The sequence below is a fragment of the Hypanus sabinus genome, chromosome 5, assembly GCF_030144855.1.
Source record: "Hypanus sabinus isolate sHypSab1 chromosome 5, sHypSab1.hap1, whole genome shotgun sequence".
NCBI lineage: Eukaryota > Metazoa > Chordata > Chondrichthyes > Myliobatiformes > Dasyatidae > Hypanus > Hypanus sabinus.
The window spans coordinates 69,183,709-69,202,629 of NC_082710.1; the positions used below are offsets into that span (position 1 = coordinate 69,183,709).

Here is an 18,921-nt window from a genome sequence, read left to right on the forward strand (position 1 = left end):
ACAGACTGCTGTGGCAGCCATGTCATTTGGTATTTTTAAAATGGAGATTCTTGATTAGGCAGGGTGTCAAAGGTTATGGGCAGTAAGTGAGAGAATTGGGTTGCAAGGGATAGTAAAGTAGACTTGATGGGCCAAATGGCATTATTCTGCTCCTGTGTCTTATGGTCCTATGTTTTTGTTCCAGATTCCATAGCATCCGTAGTCGGTTGCCTCTTTGATCTATGTATTAGGCTTTTGATGGATGTCTTGAATTAGGAAACTAGTTTTCTAAATCAATGGCCCCTCTATCTTATCAGCCGTCTATTTCTCTCTATTTATTCTGTCCATAATCATTGGAATTTTCACACTTTTGCATATACTGACTAATCAGAGAAAAATCATGAAATTTCAATACCAATGCTTATCACGCAATTGATTTGTGTATTCTCCTTATAGCTGAGCCAGTTTTCGATCAACAATAGAAATGGAATGGGCGACACTAACAATGCATAGATGGTAGTAATTTATCTGTTTTTGATTACTTTAAACTATTTAATCCCTTAATTCTTGTTAACTGATTTTAAAGAGGTAGGAAATGATACAATTGCTATTGATACCTTTAGCAAGGATAACCTTGGCCAAAGTCCCTATTTCTGATCATTATATAGTTACTTCCTGCAGGGATGTATGTTATTGTTCATTTGTTCACACGCATTGTAATAATTCAATCATGTGGAATAATTGGCTATCAGTGATTTATTTATTTTATTGAGCTATAGTGCAGAATAGTCCCTTCCACCCCTTCAGGCTATACCGCCCAGCAACCTGATTTACTCATTATCCAAATCACAGGAGAATTTACGATGGCCAATTAACCTATCAACTGATACATCTTCGCAATGTGGGTGGAAAACATCGCTTCCAGAGGAAACCCAGGTGTTCCTCCCCATAGACAATCGTGGGAATTGAACCTTGGTCACCTCTACTGTAAAGCATTGTGCTAACCACTTTGCTACCAAGCCACTCCATATTCGGGTTCATGACTCTATAATAACAATTTAATTGGTGTCAAAAGAATAACTGTGTGTATAACTGTTCATTAGGATTTAGTGCCTTCTCCCTAATACCTTGTCACTGAATTTTGTTGCTATACAGGAAAGATTAATTGTTGACAGCCTCAACCTCTTAGAAATATTTGGTGCTTTATACTCTTTCCTGTTTTGCCTGCTGATGGTTGAACTGTGGAAAGGATTGATTGCTAAGTTGTGTGGACAAAGCTGTAATATAGAAACATAGAAAATAGGTGCAGGAGTAGGCCATTCGGCCCTTTGAGCCTGCACCGCCATTCAGTATTATCATGGCTGATCATCCAACTCAGAACCCTGTACCTGCTTTCTCTCCATATCCCCGATCCCCTTAGCCACAAGGGCCATATCTAACTTCCTCTTAAATATAGCCAATGAAATGGCCTCAACTGTTACCTGTGGCAGAGAATTCCACAGATTCACCACTCTCTGTGTGAAGAAGTTTTTCCTCATCTCGGTCCTAAAAGGCTTCCCCTTTATCATTAAACTGTGACCCCTCGTTCTGGACTTCTCCAACATCGGAAACAATCTTCCTGCATCTAGCCTGTCCAATCCCTTTAGAATTTTATACGTTTCAATAAGATCCCCCCTCAATCTTCTAAATTCCAGTGAGTATAAGCCTAGTCGATCCAGTCTTTCTTCATATGAAAGCCCTGCCATCCCAGGAATCAATCTGGTGAACCTTCTCTGTACTCCCTCAATGGCAAGAATGTCTTTCCCCAGATTAGGGGACCAAAACCGCACACAATATTCTGGGTGCAGTCTCACCAAGGCCTTGTACAACTGCAGTAGAACCTCCATGCTCCTGTACTCAAATCCTTTTGCTATGAATGCCAACATACCATTTGTCTTTTTCACCGCCTGCTGTACCTGCATGCCCACTTTCAGTGACTGGTGTACAATGACACCCAGGTCTCGTTGCATCTCCCCTTTTCCTAATCGGCCACCGTTCAGATAATAATCTGTTTTCCTGTTCTTGCAACCAAAGTGGATAACCCCACACTTATCCACATTAAATTGCATCTGCCATGAATTTGCCCACTCACCTAACCTATCCAAGTCACCCTGCATCCTCTTAGCATCCTCCTCACAGCTAACACTGCTGCCCAGCTTCGTGTCATCCACAAACTTGGAGATGCTGCATTTAATTCCCTCGTCTAAATCATTAATATATTGTAAACAACTGGAGTCCCAGCACTGAGCCTTGCGGTACCCCACTAGTCACTGCCTGCCATTCTGAAAAGGTCCCGTTTACTCCCACTCTTTGCTTCCTTCCTGTCTGCCAACCAATTTTCTATCCACATCAATACCATACCCCCAATACCGTGTGCTTTAAGTCTGCACACTAATCTCCTGTGTGGGACCTTGTCAAAAGCCTTTTGAAAATCTAAATATACCACATCCACTGGCTCTCCCCTATCCACTCTACTAGTTACATCTTCAAAAAATTCTATAAGATTCATCAGACATGATTTTCCTTTCACAAATCCATGCTGACTTTGTCCGACGATTTCACTACTTTTCAAATGTGCTGTTATCACATCTTTGATAACCAACTCTAGCATTTTCCCCACCACCGATGTCAGACTAACTGGTCTATAATTCCCTGGTTTCTCTCTCCCTCCTTTTTAAAAAGTGGGGTTACTTTAGCCACCCTCCAATCCTCAGGAACTAATCCAGAATCTAAGGAGTTTTGAAAAATTATCACTAATGCATCCACTATTTCTTGGGCTACTTCCTTAAGCACTCTGGGATGCAGACCATCTGGCCCTGGGGATTTATCTGCCTTTAATCCCTTCAATTTACCTAACACCACTTCCCTCTTAACATGTATTTCCCTCAATTCCTTCATCTCACTAGACCCTCAGTCCCTTACTATTTCCGGAAGATTATTTATGTTATGTCCTCCTTAATGAAGACAGAACCAAAGTAGTTATTCAATTGGTCTGCCATGTCTTTGTTCCCGATGATCAATTCACCTGTTTCTGACTGTAAGGGACCTACATTTGTCTTGACCAATCTTTTTCTTTTCACGTATCTATAAAAGCTTTTACAGTCAGTTTTTATGTTCCCTGCCAGCTTTCTCTCATAATCTTTTTTCCCTTTCCTGATTAAGCCCTTTATCCTCCTCTGCTGGTCTCTGAATTTCTCCCAGTCCTCAGGTGTGCTGCTTTTTCTGGTTAACTTATATGTTTCTTCTTTGGACTTGATACTATCCCTAATTTCCCTTGTCAGCCACAGGTGCACTACCTTCCCTGGTTTATTCTTTTGCCGAACTGGGATGAACAATTGTTGTAGTTCATCCATGTGATCTTTAAATGCTTGCCATTGCATATCCACCGTCAACCCTTTAAGTATCATTTGCCAGTCTATCTTAGCTAATTCACGTCTCATACCTTCAAAGTTACCCTTCTTTAAGTTCAGAACCTTTGTTTTTGAATTAACTATGTCATTCTCCATCTTATTGAAGAATTCCACCATATTATGGTCACTCTTACCCAAGGGGCTTCGCACGACAAGATTGCTAACTAACCCTTCCTCATTGCTCAATACCCAATTTAGAATGGTCTGCTCTCTAGTTGGTTCATTGACATGTTGGTTTAGAAAACCATCCCACATACCTTCCAAGATATCCCCTTCCTCGGCACCGTTACCAATTTGGTTCACCCAATCTATATGTAGATTGAAGTCACCCATTATAACTACTGTTCCTTTATTGCACGCATTTCTAATTTCCTGTTTAATGCCATCCCCAACCTCATGTTGGTGTTAGGTGGCCTGTACACAACTCCCACCAGTGTTTTCTGCCCCTTAGTGTTATGCAGCTCTACCCATATCGATTCCACATCCTCCAGGCTAATGTCCTTCCTTTCTATTGCGTTAATCTCCTCTCTAACTAGCAATGCTACCCCACCTCCTTTTCTTTCCTGTCTATCCCTCCTGAATATTGAATTTCCCTGGATGTTGAGCTCCCATCCTTGGTCACCCTGGAGCCATGTCTCTGTGATCCCAACTATATCATATTCATATTGTATTGGAGAGGGAGAAGCACAAGTTCCATGTATCAGCATCGCAATGGAATAAAGGGAGATACAGGAGCATGAGAGAGGAGCTTGCCCAGGTGGTTTTGAGGATGCTGCTGGGGATGATGGCAAAGCAGAGATGGCTTAAGTTTTTGGAAATAGTTCACAAGGTGCAGGATAGATCTGTCCTACAGAAATTGTTCTCTGTTGGCAAGCGTAGGCAAAACTGGTCGGCAAGGGAAGTTGCAGACTACATAAAAGCCAAGATAAGGACATACAAGGTAGCAAGAGTGACTGAGAAGTTGGACCATCGGGAAGCTTTTAAACTCCCAATAAAGGACAACTAAGAAAACTATAAGAGAAAAGATGAGATATGAAAGAAAGCTAGCCAATAATATACAGCAAGATACCAAAAGTTTTATCCCCCAGCTATATAAAGAGTAAAGAGAGGTGACAGCTGATATTGGACCACTGGAATATGATGCAGAGGTAGTAACAGGGGACAAAGAAATGGCAGATGAATTTAATGGGTACTTTGCACCGGTCTTCCAGTGTGCACTTTCTTTCTGGCAGTCTGCTAGAGGTCCATGAGTGCCACTACAGTTACAAAGGAAAAAGTGCTAGGCAAGCCCGGATGTCTTAAGATGGAAAAGTCACTTCAGCCAGATGGACTACATCCCAGAGTCCTGTGAGAAGTTGCTGAAGAGATAATGGATGCAAATGTCACTCCACCCTTTAAGAAGGGAGGAAAACAAAACAGATGTAATTATAGGCAAGTTAGCCAAACCTCAGTGGCTGGAGAAGTATTGGTGTCCATTATTAAAGATGAGGTTTCAGGGTACTTGGAGACTAATGATAAAATAAGTCAAAGTCAGCATGGTTTCTGTAAAGGGAAATCTTGCTGACAAATATGTTAGAATTATTCAAGGAAGTAACAAGCGGGGTGGACAAAGCAGAGGCAGTGGATGTCTTTTAGTTGGACTTCCAGAAGGCATTTGATAATCTGCCACACACGAGGCTGCTTAACAAGATAAAATCCTATGGCATTACAGGAAAGATATTCTCATGTATAGTGGAATGGCTGACAGCCGGGGGGAATAAAGGTGGCCTTTTCTGGTTGGTTGCCAATGACCAGTGGTGCTCCTCAGGGGCCAATATTGATTGTCAATGATTTGGATAATGGAATTGATGGTTTTCTGGCAAACTTTGTGGATGATATGAAGATAGGTGGAGTGGTAGTTTGGGCAGAGGAAGCAATGTGATTACAGCAGGACTTAGACAAACTGGAAAAAAGAGCAAAATGTGGCAGATGATATAGTGTTGAAAATGTATGATAATAATAGTGCAGACTATTATCTTAATAGGGAGAAGGTTCAAACATCAGATGTACAGAGTCTGTGGTAAAAGCAGCAAATGCAATGTTGGAATTTATTTCAAGGGGAATACAAGTTAAAAGCAGGGAGATAATGCTGAGGCTTTGTAAGACTTGTCAATCTGCACTTGGAGCATTGCCAACAGTTTTGGCCCATATGTCAGAAAGGGTGTATTGTCATTAGAGAGGGGATTTATGACGATGATTCCAGTAATGAAGGGGTTAACATACAAGGAGGGTTGGGCAGCATTGAGCTTGCACTCACTGGAATGGGTGGGGGGGGGGGGGAATTCTCATTGAAACCTACTGGACGTTGAAAGGACTGGTTAGGGAGATAATGGTGGGTGCATCCTGAATTAGAGGGCAGAGCCTCAAAACAGAGAGGTGACCTTTCAGAACAGAGATAAGGAGGATATTTTGTTCCCCAGAAAGTAGTGAACCTGTGAAATGTTCTGCCACAGACTGCGGTGAAGGCCAAGGCCATGGGTTATTTAAAGACGAAGTCGATAGTTTCCTGATCAGTCAAGGCATCAAAGGATACTGCAGGAAAGCAGGCGTATGGGGTTGAGTGGGATCCGAGATCAGCCATGATGGAATGGCAGAGCAGACTCAAAGGGCCAAACGGCCTAATTCTGCTCCTATGTCTTATGGTCTCTGTTAAATATGACTCACCACCACAGAGTTTTCTTGTAGGATTTTTTTCATCTCATCTTGTCCTGCTTTGACACATTTCAGCATCTCCTGGAGTTCATCCCTTTCCTTCAGCAAACAGGATTTTTCCTCCTCTAGTTGCTGGAACTGCTGGTTAAATTCATCTTCCTGCATTACTGCTTCATGTTCTTTTGAAACCTGAGCTCTCAGCTTTTTGATTTCATCAAGCTGTACATCAAGCAGAGAATTTAGATGAAGTTCCTCAGCCTGCTTTTGCACCATTTCAGCATTTCCACATTTTCTGCTCCTCCCCTGTGAGGCTGAGGAAGTTCAAGAATGCTTTAAGAGTGACCTGCTCCAGTATAATTTGGTTACAGAATGACTGTTTTAGTATGGTTTAGCATTTACGGTTAAGGGTTGGCTATCCGTTATAGGTGTATGCCTAAAAGTTTTGTCAGAAACAGAACTGTAACCAGATGGGCTAGGTAACCGTAAACATTGCCTGCAATAAAAATATTGCTCGTTAGCCTTCATTACCTTCTGGTCTATCAAAGTGACAGTGTTAGTGTTTACTGCAAGCTACTGGTCTCCAGCCCCACAGCTCTCAGTGAAATCTTATTTCTCAGGCACTGGGCTCTCCCACTAACACCATTCGTTTTGCTTAGCCTCTCCACCCCTCCAAAACAACCTGTACCGTGTTGCAATTTTCTTAAAGTCTACCTGCTGAACTAGTCTTTACATTGCCTGTCCTAAAGCTCCTACTCCAGTGGTTTGGGACATAGTACAGTACTGGATTAGCTAATTAAAAGTCCAACTAAATTAATCTCTTCTGTGTAAGTAAAGTCCCCCATTATCAAAGCACATATACGTCAAATTATAAAACCCTGAGATTCATTTTCATGTGAGCATTCAACAATAATTACAAAAAACACAATAGAATCAATGAAAGACTGTCCTAATAGAAAGTAAATACAAAAAGAGATAAAATAATAAGCAATAAATATCGAGAACATGTGATGGTAAGTCTTTGAAGTGAGTTGTGGGAACAGTTCATTGATGTGGCGAGTGAAGCTGTCCACTTTGGTTTAAGAGCCTGATGGTTGAAGGGTAATAACTGTTACTGAACCTGATGGTGTGGGTCCAGAGGCTCTTATACCATCTTCCTGATGGCAGCAGCAGGAAGAGAACGTGGCCTGGATGGTGGGGGTATGTGATAATGGATGCTGCTTTCCTATGACCATGCTTTGTATAGAAGTGCTCAATGGTGGGAGGACTTTACCCGTAATGGACTGGGCCATATCCACTACTTCTGTAGGTTTTTCTGTTCAGGGGCATTGGTTTCCATACCAGGTCATGATGTAGCCAGTCGATTTACTCTTCACCACGCATCTATAGAAGTTTGTCGAAGTTTTAGATGGCATGCGGAATCTTCATAAACTTCTACGAAAATAGAACAATACTCATATTCCCCTGTTATTTCACACATTCATCTAGGATCCTAATAAATCTATCATATTTGTCTCCAGTACTACCCCTGGCAGCATATTCCAGGCACCCACTGTGTAAAAACCAAACATCCACCCCCCCCCCCCCCCCACCGCACCTTAAATAAATACTTTGTAGTGTTAGACATTATGACCCGGCAAAAAGCTTCCTGGTGTTTATTCTATCATAGTCTCATAAACCTCTATCAGATCTTCCCTCAGCCTCCGGTGCCACAGAGAAAACAATCCAAGTTCGTCTAACCTCTTTAAAAGCATGTTCCCAAAGTCTAGCATGCCATATGCCTTTGTTACCACCCTATCAACCTGTGTAGCCATTTTTAGGGAGCAAAGGACTTGGGGGTCGCAGATCCCTCTGTACACCATAATTGTTAAAGGAATCTGCCATTAACTGTGCACTGTCCCTTTATGTTTAGTCTCCCCAAACCAAGTAATGGTCATCTGAAGCAGGTTGTTCCAACAAAAGCCTCTCTTCCTATTTTCACTGACATAAATGAAAATAGAAAACACTGATGCTTCTTTGGAACAGCGTAAGAGGTTGCAGTCAATGGGTTAGAGGGTTAACTCCATAGTGAACGAAGAGTACAGTAAAGGAAGAATCTGGCAGTTCAGGAGAAGGAAAAGGTGCCGCTGTGGACTTACTTTCAAGAACTCTGCGGCTAGCATACTGTGTATTGTTTGTTCGATTTTATTTTACTATTTACATGATTTGTTCTCTTGTACATTGGAGGCTTGTTGGTCTTGTGTGTGTGTTTTTGTGGATTCTATTGTGTTTTTCTTTGTTTAGTAACTGTCTGCACAGAAAACAATCTCATGGTTGTATGTGGTGCACATACTTTGATTTTAAAAATTTGAACTTTTGAGTTGGGAATTGGAAACCTGTTTAAAAATTTTTCAGTAAATATGGCTGTGCCCATCTCCTGACTGCATGTGAAGGCTGAAATGGAAGGGAAACTGGTTCTAACTTTTCTCCAGGCAGTTAAAGGTCCTTTTCTTGGCAACATATCTGTTGGATCTGATCTGCCAGAAAGAGATTATTTGAGATGGAGACTCTCCGGGAGGTTATTTTAAATTAATAATTTCAAAATCTGATATGACACCTATGTTCTGCATGAAGAAGTTCTTTCTAGCTTTAGAAGAAACGTATCAGAGCATTGTACTAATATTGATCAAGTTTTATTTTATCCTTAGTAGATATTTTTTGGGGTTAGGATATGCATTGCTAAATTTTAAGGAAAAAGTGAGTGTAACTAGTCATGGCGAAAGTGATGGAAGCATTAAAAAGAATTAATTCAGTTGAAATATATTTAGAGTACGCTTCTTTTAAACCAGATTTAATACATTATTTTGAGTAAAAATATAGAAAGTTCCCTGACCAGTGTTATTTAATACCATGTTGTCATTGAGAGCAGAATACTTGGTTATTATCATACTACTGTTCGTAGAATTTCTCATTGTGAACATTGTTTCTGCATATCCTGTATCATAAAAGTGACTAAAAACCTGTAAGTACAGTATATACTGTAGCTGGTAGTTAATATAGCAAATCCTGAGGTTTTGTGCTGTATACTTTATCATAGATTGCAGGTACATAGTTTTCAAAGCATCCTATATCGAAGAGGTAGGAACCTATGTTTTGATTATTTTTAAACTGACTATTGTGATTTTGGAATGTGTTACACAAAGCTTAGTGATGACACTGCACTGATGAAACAATGAGCTTGTGCTTCAGAAGATTCTGTTAACAGACATTTCAGCTTTCCTTTTTGTTGTGGGGCTTTGTAGGTCTATTGGAGAGACTTCTGGAAACCTTAAATCTTTGTTCTTGTTAATTTTCTTATGAGCTTAGTTGAGAATTCGTTTATCACAGTGATTGTAACCAACCTTTTCCATCTCCAAGATATATACAATAGAGTGAGAACTATGGCAAATATCCAGTTGCTACTAAAGGCCGGATTGGGTGAGGCTCCTAGAGCACAATTTGAGTAACCCAATGTAAAGTTTTCAACCTCCAAACTACAGTAGCATTCTCTGTTTAATTGTGTGTTTCTTTACAGGTGAACGGCCTTACAAATGCCCACAATGTCCTTACTCCAGTTCTCAGAAAACTCATCTGACCAGGCACATGCGTACACATTCAGGTTGGTATAATAAATGTGAGTGGGCTGAACTCCATTGAAATTTCAGGTGAATTAATGGAAGAATGTTGTGCCTTTTTGAAAGGAATCCACGTTTTAAGGAATGTTGGTTCAAATCCTACCAGTTCAAGAACTTTGATTTATTTACACTCAGTGACCACTTTATTAGGTACAGGAGTGAAATCCAGTGTGGTTCACATTTAGTGATGCTCTTCTGAACACATGGTTATTTGAGTTACTGTCTCCTTCCTGTCAGCTTGAAACAGTCTGGCCATTCTCCTCTGACCTCTCTCATTAACAAAGTGTTTTTTTCCCCCCCCCCCACAGAACTGGCTGTTATTTGTTTATCACACTATTCTCTGTCAGCTATTGTGTAGGTTGTTGGTCTTTGAGGGGCCCTATTCTCTCCCTAATTATTCTCTTTTTTTCCCTTAATATATGTAAACTCTCTGGATTCTCCCTGATCTGCTCTGCCAAAGCTATCTCATTCACCTTTTTTTTTGCCCTTCTGGTTACCATCTTGAGTATATTCCTACAGCCCTGCATTCCTACCAGGATTCAGTTGATCTCAGCTGCCTGTACCTGGCCCATACGTACTTTCTCCTGACCAGAGCCTTGGTGTCCCTTGTCATCCAGGATTCCCTACTCCTGCTAGCCTTGCCTTTTACTTTTAATGGGGATGTGCAAATCTTAAATTCTCATTATCTCGCTTTTAATTGCCTCCCACTTGCCAAACCTGCAATCAGTCTACTCCAATCAACTTTTTGCATTTCTGTCTTGCTACCTCAAAATTTGCCTTGCCCCAGTTTAGAACATGAACTTGATATCTAACCCTTTCAATAACCAATCTAAAGCTAGTTGTTAGTCCAGATGTGTTACTCAGTCCCTTACTGACTGCCTCCCCTCTGTGGACATCTTGCTGCCTCAGTGAAGGATAATCAAAGATCACACCAAAGCCAGGCATTATCTCTTCTCCCTTTTTCCACTGGGCAGAGCATACAAAAGCCTGAAGGCAAGCTCCACCATGCTCAAGGACAGCTTCTACCTCGCTGTAATAAAACTATTAAGTGGTTCCTAGGACCACTCTCGATCTACCTCGTCATGATCTTGCACTTTATTTACCTGCACTGCACTTTATCTGCAGTTGTACACCTTATTCCACATTGTTATTGTTTTATCTTGTTTTACCTCATTGCACATTACAATCCGGGTGTTTTCAAACTGGAAACCATTGATGAATTGGGAGATCCACTCTTTTCTGAAGTCTAGATCTGCAGCATTCAAATCAGGTGACCCTGACCGTTATATTAAAAAAAATCAAGATAGGACCTCCATAGAGCTATCAGAGATGCTAAAAGACAGTACTCAATGCAAAATTGAGTCTCAGTGCAGCCGTCATCTGTGGCAGTGCTTACATACTATAATGTGTTACAAAACAGAAGTGGGCAGTATCGCCGACAACAGCACATCCCTTCCCCAGGAGCTTAATGTATTCTCTGCCAGCTTTGAACAGAGGAAATGGAAATGTCACCATCTACCCCAATAGTCTCCAGTGCATGAATCTACAATCACCATCGCAGATGCAAGATCAGTCTTCCAGAAGATGGAGCCGCAGAAAGCATTGGGCCGGGATGGTATCCCTGGCTACGTCCTTCGAACCCATGTGGATTGGCTGGCAGGGGGATTTGCAGAAATTTTTAACCTTCCTGATTCAGACTGTGCTTTCCTCCTGCTCTAAGACCACTATAATCCCGATACTGAAGAAGATCAAGATGAAGTGTCTTAATGACAACTGTGCAGCCTTGCATCTACTATCATAAAGTACTGTGAGGCTGGTCATGGCTCACATCAACCACACACTGCAATTTGCCTACCATCAAAACAGCGCTATGGCAAATTGTCCTAGCCCTACATTCATCTCTGGAGCATATAGATATTGTTTATTGACTACAGTTCTGCCTTCAATACTTTTATCCAATCAAACTGATCACCAAACTCTGGACCCTGGAAGTTAATATCCTCCTCCACAAATGGATACTTGATCAACAAACCACCATCAGTACAGATAAAGACTGGAGGCCTCAAGTCTGTCATGGAGTTGGAGAACTGTCCATGTGTGTGAGTGGGAGAGATGAAAGGGGATTGTTTCGCTGTTGTGTTTTGTTGCTTGTTGTGTTCTGTGTTGTTCTGCCAAGCATCGTGGTCGTGCAGTGTTGGCACCAGCCCATCCTTTGGCTGTGTTGATTGTTAACTGTATACTTTGATGTACATGTGATAGATAAATCTAATCTAACAACAGCAAGTGGTAATTAAATATAATTTTTATAAATTATCAGGTTTTTTTCCTGCTAATTTCATTATTTGAAGGCATTTGTTTCTTGATATTTCTTGCCACCAGTAGTTCTTACTTTTTGGTCAAATTGCAATCTTCTTAAACAGGAGACTTAGCATTACTCCATCAAGCATGCAACGAGGTCCACAATCCTGTTCCTATTTTCAGTGGACAACACTGAAGTATTTGTGTTGCAGCTGCTGGCTAATCTTCCCATTTCTAACATTGCAAGTCCAGAGTTATCTGCAGCACACCTAACGTCAGCAAGGTTGAGATCAGCCCAGGATCAACATCTGAACCCGTAATGTTGTCATGGTTCAGCAGCTCATTGGTTAATTAAGCTGAGTGAAGAACATGTTAATAATTCCTACTCCTGGCACAGAACAAAACTCAGTCTGAAATATGTTAAAGTTCAATCAGAGCTAAAAGCACAATCTTTGAAGTCAGTACCTGCAATAAATAGCAAAATTCATAACTTTAGAGAAATTCTTATGTTCCTTTTGTAAAAGCAATAAGCAGTTCAGTAATACATTATAAAGGCAGTCAATAGAGGGCAGGACGAGGGACTGAGTACATGGAGGGTTAGTTAGTACTGAGGAAGCAATGTGTTTGCAGCAGAACTCTGACGTATTGGAAGAATGGGCAAAAAAGTAACAGACAGAAGACAGTGTTAGGAAATATATGACAATGCATTTTAGTAAAAGAAACAATAGGGAGGACATGGGTGCCATTACTGTCCAGATGCTCCAGAGATGAGTGTAGGACCAGGGAGATGGTGTCCACCATAGATCTGTTTCTGCTGTAAGCAAACCTGCCCACACACCTGCCTTCTCACCATACCCTTTGATGCCCTGGCCGATCAAGAAATGATCGCCTTAAATATTTGGACAGACTTGGCATCCACCGTGGTCTGTGGCATAGATTCACTACTCTCTAGCTAAAAAAAATTTCTCCTTGTCTCAGTTCTAAAGGGTCACCCCTCAATTTTGAGACTGTGCCCTCTAGTTCTGGATACCCCCACCATAAGAAGCATCCTCTCCACATCCACCCTGTCTAGACCTTTCAACATTTGGTAGGTTTCAATGAGATACCCCCCACGTTCTTCTAAATTCTAATGAGTACAGGCCCAAAGCTGTCAAAAGCTCCTCATATGTTAACCCCATCATTCCTGGAATCATCCTCATGAACCTCCTCTGCACCCTCACCAATGACAACAGATCCTTTCTGAGTAATGGGGCCCAAAACTGTTGACAATACTCCAAGTGCGGCCTGACTGGTGTCTTATAAAGGCTCAGCATAATCTCCTTGCTTTTATATTCCGTTCCCCTTGAAATAAATACCAACATGGCCTTCTTTACCACAGACTCAACCTGTAAATTAACTTTCTTGGAGTTTTGCACAAGGACTGTTAAGTTCCTCTGCACCTCCGATGTTTGAACCTTTTCCCCATTTAGATAATAGTCCGCACTATTGTTTCTTTTACTAAAATACATTGTCATATATTTCCTAACACTGTCTTCTGTCTGTTACTTTTTGCCCATTCTTCCAATTTGTCTGAGTCCGGCTGCAAACGCATTGCTTCCTCAGCACTAACTAACCCTCCACCTATCTTCGTATCATCCGCAAACTTTGCCACAAAGCCATCAATTCCATTATCTAAATTATTGACAAACAGTGTAAAAAGTAGCAGGACCAATACTGACCCCTGAGGAACACCACTAGTCATGGGCAGCCAACCAGAAAAGGTCCCTTTTATTCCCACTCACTGCCGCCTGCTTGTCAGCAATTCCTCTATCCATGCCAGTATCTTTCCTATAACACCATAGGAATTTATTTAAGCAGTCTTTATCAAATGCCTTCTGAAAATCCAAGTAAGTGACATCCACTGCCTCTCCTATGTCCACCCTGCTTGTTACTTCCTCGAAGAACTCTTAACAGATTTGTCAAGCAAGGTTTCACTTTACAGAAACCATGCTGACTTTGACTTATTTTATCACTAATCTCTAAGTACCCCAAAACCTCATCCTTAATAATGGGCTCCAACACTTTCCCATCCACTGAGGGTTAGGCTAATTGACCTATAATTTCCTTTCTTTTGCCTTCCTACCTTCTGAAAGAGTGGAGTGAGATTTGCAATCTTCCAGTCCTCCAGGACCATGCCTGAATCAAGTGATTCTCGAAGGATCATGACCACTGCATCCATTATCTGTTCAGCAACCTCTCTCAGAACTCTGGGATGTAGTCCATCTGGTCCAGGTGACCTATCCACCTTAAGATTTTTCAGTTTGCCTAGCACTTTTTCCCATTGTAATAATAATGGTACTCATTCCTGCTCCCTGACACTCACGGACCTCTGGCACACTGCTAGTATCTTACACAATGAAGACAGATGCAAATCACCCATTAAGTTCATCTGCCATTTCTTTATTCCCTCCCACCCCCATTACTACCTCACCAGCATTATTTTCCAGTGGTCCAATATCAATTCTCACCTCTCTTTTACTTATATAGCTGAAAAAGCTTTTGGACCCTGCTTTATATTATTGGCTAATCTGCCCTCGTTTCATCTTTTTCCTTGTAGCTTTTTTAGTTGCCTTTTGTTGGAATTTAAAAGCTTCCCAATCATCCACCTTCCCACTCACTTTTGCTACCTTGTATTCCCTTCCCTTGGCTTTTATGCACTTCCTTTGTCAGCCATGGTTGCCTACCCCCACCATTTGTGAACTTCTTCCTCTGTGGGACATATCTGTTCTATGCCTTGTGAATTATTCCCAGAAAGTTCAGCCACCTCATACCTGCCGTCATCCCCACTAGTATCCTCCTCCAATCTACCTGGGCAAGCTCCTTTCTCGTGCCTCTGTAATTCCCTATATTCCATTGCAATACTGATACATGTGAGTTGTGCTTCTCCCTCTCAAATTGCAGTATGAATTCAATCACATTATAATCATACCTTCCTAAGGGTTCTTTTAAGTTAAGCTCCCTAATAAGATCTGGGTTATCACACAACCCCCAGTCAAAGATGGCCTTTCCTCAAGTAGGCTCAAGCACAAGCTGCTCTAAAAAGCCATCTCACAGGCATTCAACAAGTTTCCTCTCTTTCGAACTGAAACCAGCCTGATTTTTACAATCCCCTTGCATACTGAAGTCCCCATTACAACTACAGGTAGTCCTTGAGTTATGAACGTCTGACTTACGGACAACTCATACTTACGAACCGAGGAAGGAGAACGCCATCTGCCATTTTAAGTCATTGCCGTTGACACTGTGTTGAGTGTTTAACTTTGTACTTGGCTTAAATTTTTCATAGTAAGATTCACCCTGACCCCGCCCCCATTTCAGTCGGCTGGCGGTGCAGTGAGATCAGCGCCAGGCTTGAGAACAGAGTTCGATGCAGTGACAGACTGCTCCCGTGCTGGTTTGATGTCGATCCAGTGACTCCCGTACCATCCAGGCTGGATTGACGTAGAGCTCGCAACTCGACCTCGTTAAAAAAGACTGCCACCTGCAGTTTAAATTCCCACATGGAATATTGTGGAGGATCAAATACCCAAACTCAGCACAGTCCCCACTTGTTCCATTTAGCCTGTCTCAGTGCGGTGGTCCTTAGGACCCAGCGGACCATGGGACCCACTGCCTGCAGTGTTTCTGTTCCATTGACGGGAAGCAATCGTGATTGAAAATAAAGTGGAAATAATAAAGCATTTGGAAAGAGGTGAAACGCATCGGTCATTGGAAAAGCATTAGTCGGTCAACGATCGGAACAATTTTAAAGGATAACGGATGAAGTGAGAATAATGGAGCATGTGAAAGGCCCTGCCCCAATGAATGCTACAATTATTACTAAGCAACGCAGTGGTTTAATTATTGGAATACATACGTTTCTTAAGTGTTTTATATGCATAGAAAGGTAAAATATATACTATATACTAAGACAAACGTTTGACTGACGCTAAATAATACCGGATGTACTTGTTCCGACTTAAGTACAAATCCGACTTAAAGACGGACTCAGGAACGGAACTCATACGTAACCCGGGGACTGCCTGTATCACCTTCTTTCAGCATCGACTCAGTGATGCCCACAATGTCATATCATCCAATCTCTAATTGCACCACAGTTTGCCTGCCTTATTCCGAATACTATGAACATTTAAATATAGCAACTTTAGTCCTGAATTCTTCTCTCTTTTGAGTTTAGCCTCTGGTACAATTGAATTCTTTGCTCTGTCTGGATTTGTATCCAATCAGTGGCTTGTCCTTCCTTACCTTCATGTCATACCCATCTACTTCTAAGCTTGCTGGCTCATCCTCAACTCTATCATATTGGTTTCCATCCCCCTGCCATATTAGTTTCAAGCACTCCCAAAAGCTCTAGTAAATCTATCCACAGGAATATTGGTTCCCCTTAGATTCAAGTTGAGGCATGAATGAATGTTTTCTAGTTGTTGCTACATTCAGGCATTATTTGCTTCATTTGCTGAAGAGTTGAGAATGCAATGAAATGTTAGGCATTCATTAGTGAACACCCCATTTTTTATGTAATGACGGAAGGAAAGTCATCGAAGTAGCTGAAAAATGCTGGATCCACGAAGATGTTCCAAGGAGCTTCTGGAGTTTTACCCTGGAGTTGGGATGATTGACCTCTGACAATCATACCCATCTTTCTCTATGTTAAGTATGATTCCAATCATGTATTGACTTACATTTTATTAGGGCTTGTGATGCCACAGTCTGTTTGATTTTTGTGTTGGTATTGAATTTAGCTCTTTGATTATGTTTGCCAGGTGCCAAATGAAAGGTGTAATGCATTATGGATATTAGTTTTGATTAGTTGAACTTGGCTTCATTGGTAGTGGTTTCACATGTGTTTGATATTTGTGAAGTTTAATAAACAGACTTGAAAAGAGAAAACTGGTTAATGATCTGATACTTTTTACTTAATACTTTATTGACAAATTTCCTGTAGCGATTTAATTTTCAACTTTGCTCAGTGTTTTCTTAGTGGGTCAGTATAGAACTTGGTACCAGCACTTGTTAAATCAACAATGGGTGAAAGTATCTGCACTGTACATTGTCTTTCATTTGTATTCACTTGCAAGGTTAGGTCATTGTTGTGGAATTGACAGAAAAATAGAGCAGTGATGCATGGGGCCATGATTGAAGTTTTATTTTTTTCCACTGTGCTTGGATCCTCTCTGACCATATTGCTTCCCAGGCCTGGGGAGGTTATGGTATTATGTCCTGAATTATCTTACAGAGAAACAGTTTGAAATGATGATTTTGACCTCTCTTCTGCCACACAGTGACCTACCCGTGGACAGTATTTTTGTCAAGTAGGTCTTAAGGGGGTCTTAACTCGGATCATGTATGCCAGTTATCATTTGTTTGAAAATTCTATAAAAGGTTAGCATCAAACATGTTTATTGGTGAAAGGCTTGAATTCTTGGATCTCTAGTATCCTTGAGTATTTAGCTGTAGTTTTCATTGAAGGTGAAGCAAGTTAGCTCAGTGTAAATGAAGTGTCTTTATATCAATGTGAAACTGCTTGATGAAATTCCAAGTCTCGGTCTCACTGGAGTTGAGTTGGCTCTGTCATTGGTTTGGCATTTTGTGTAAAACTGTAACTGCTTTGCTTTGACACCAGTTGCTTCATAATTAAGCAACATTAGGAGAGAATTCAGAGCTTTCAGGTCTAATTCCTGAACCAGCAGACTCTTGCCCTTTGCCATAAAGCAGTTATCTAATTTGCATTTGTGGTCATGTTACTAGCATTATTAATGCACAAAGTGAAAGCATGTACAGCAGTGCACTAATATTCTAATGTTGAACAGTGCACATCTGATCGTTTTAAACCACATCCGGGGCATGATATTTTCAGTCGATCTGTTTATTGGAAAACCAAGCTGTTAATTGTAATGGGTGTTGGCTGAGATTCTAACAATACAATTTTTAATGACAGTTATTATCCTTTATGCTAGCACCAGTTTTTATTTGAATTCAGTATGTACCTGCATGCTGATGACATCTGTAGAATGATCATTCCACACTTTGACACATTTTTCTAATCAACAAATGGGAGCCCAAGTAGTTACTGAATTAACATATTTTAATACGCGGCACTGGCTGCTACTAAGATATTTACATCACTGAAAATGTAACTTTTAAGTAAACCAGTAATCTACACCTCAGTATGCTTCAGATGATTATGGTTTCAATACAGAATACTAAGTGTGTTGCACCATTGTTCTGCGTAACTATGTTGCAAATTCTCAACCTTTGTGGATAAATGTCACCATACAAAAGTGTTCAGTGAAGTATCTATGTAATTGGGAAACAAAAAAAATTATTTGTTCAGTTTCAAATCTATTATAATATATAATCCAAATGCAATGAGAGAAAATCGCAACATGAAGAAACATAGAAGCTTCACCATATAGTCTGGTCAACTGGAAGTTTCCTGATTTTCTAGAGCCTGAAAATAAATTTTGTATTGAAATTACTTGGTCTCTCAATATTTGAGGTGGATTGTGTTTGCAAAGATTCGTTCAAAATAGAATGTCAAATGAATGATTGCCAGCTCCTGGTTAATATTTCCTGCAGCATTGTTCCAGGTGAAAAGTAATAGTTTATTCTGAAGAGTTTTTATCTTTTCCTGTGTTTCAATTGTTTCTGAAAAGTGTGGTAATTGCTGCCATTTCATTACATGTTAATTTCCATTTTTCTACTATGCCTTCACTGGACCAGATTGTTTTTGAACCATTGTGGCAAGTATTTTCTTTCTGATTAGTATTGGTGGGTATTCTTATTTAGTTGCTAGCATGCTATGTTTTTGTTAT

At 40.8% G+C, this 18,921-nt stretch overlaps 1 protein-coding gene across 2 annotated transcripts in view; it reads left to right on the forward strand.

Moving 5' to 3' along the window:
• rest (RE1-silencing transcription factor) overlaps positions 1–18,921 on the forward strand; it is a 51,039-nt gene that overhangs the window by 26,144 nt on the left and 5,974 nt on the right. Inside the window, exon 3 of one of the 2 annotated variants that reach the window (XM_059970109.1) lies at positions 9,670–9,768. In XM_059970109.1, the coding sequence (XP_059826092.1) occupies positions 9,670–9,768 (99 nt within the window). The remainder of the gene's footprint in view (positions 1–9,669; positions 9,769–18,921) is intronic. The other variant, XM_059970110.1, reaches the window with a different exon arrangement.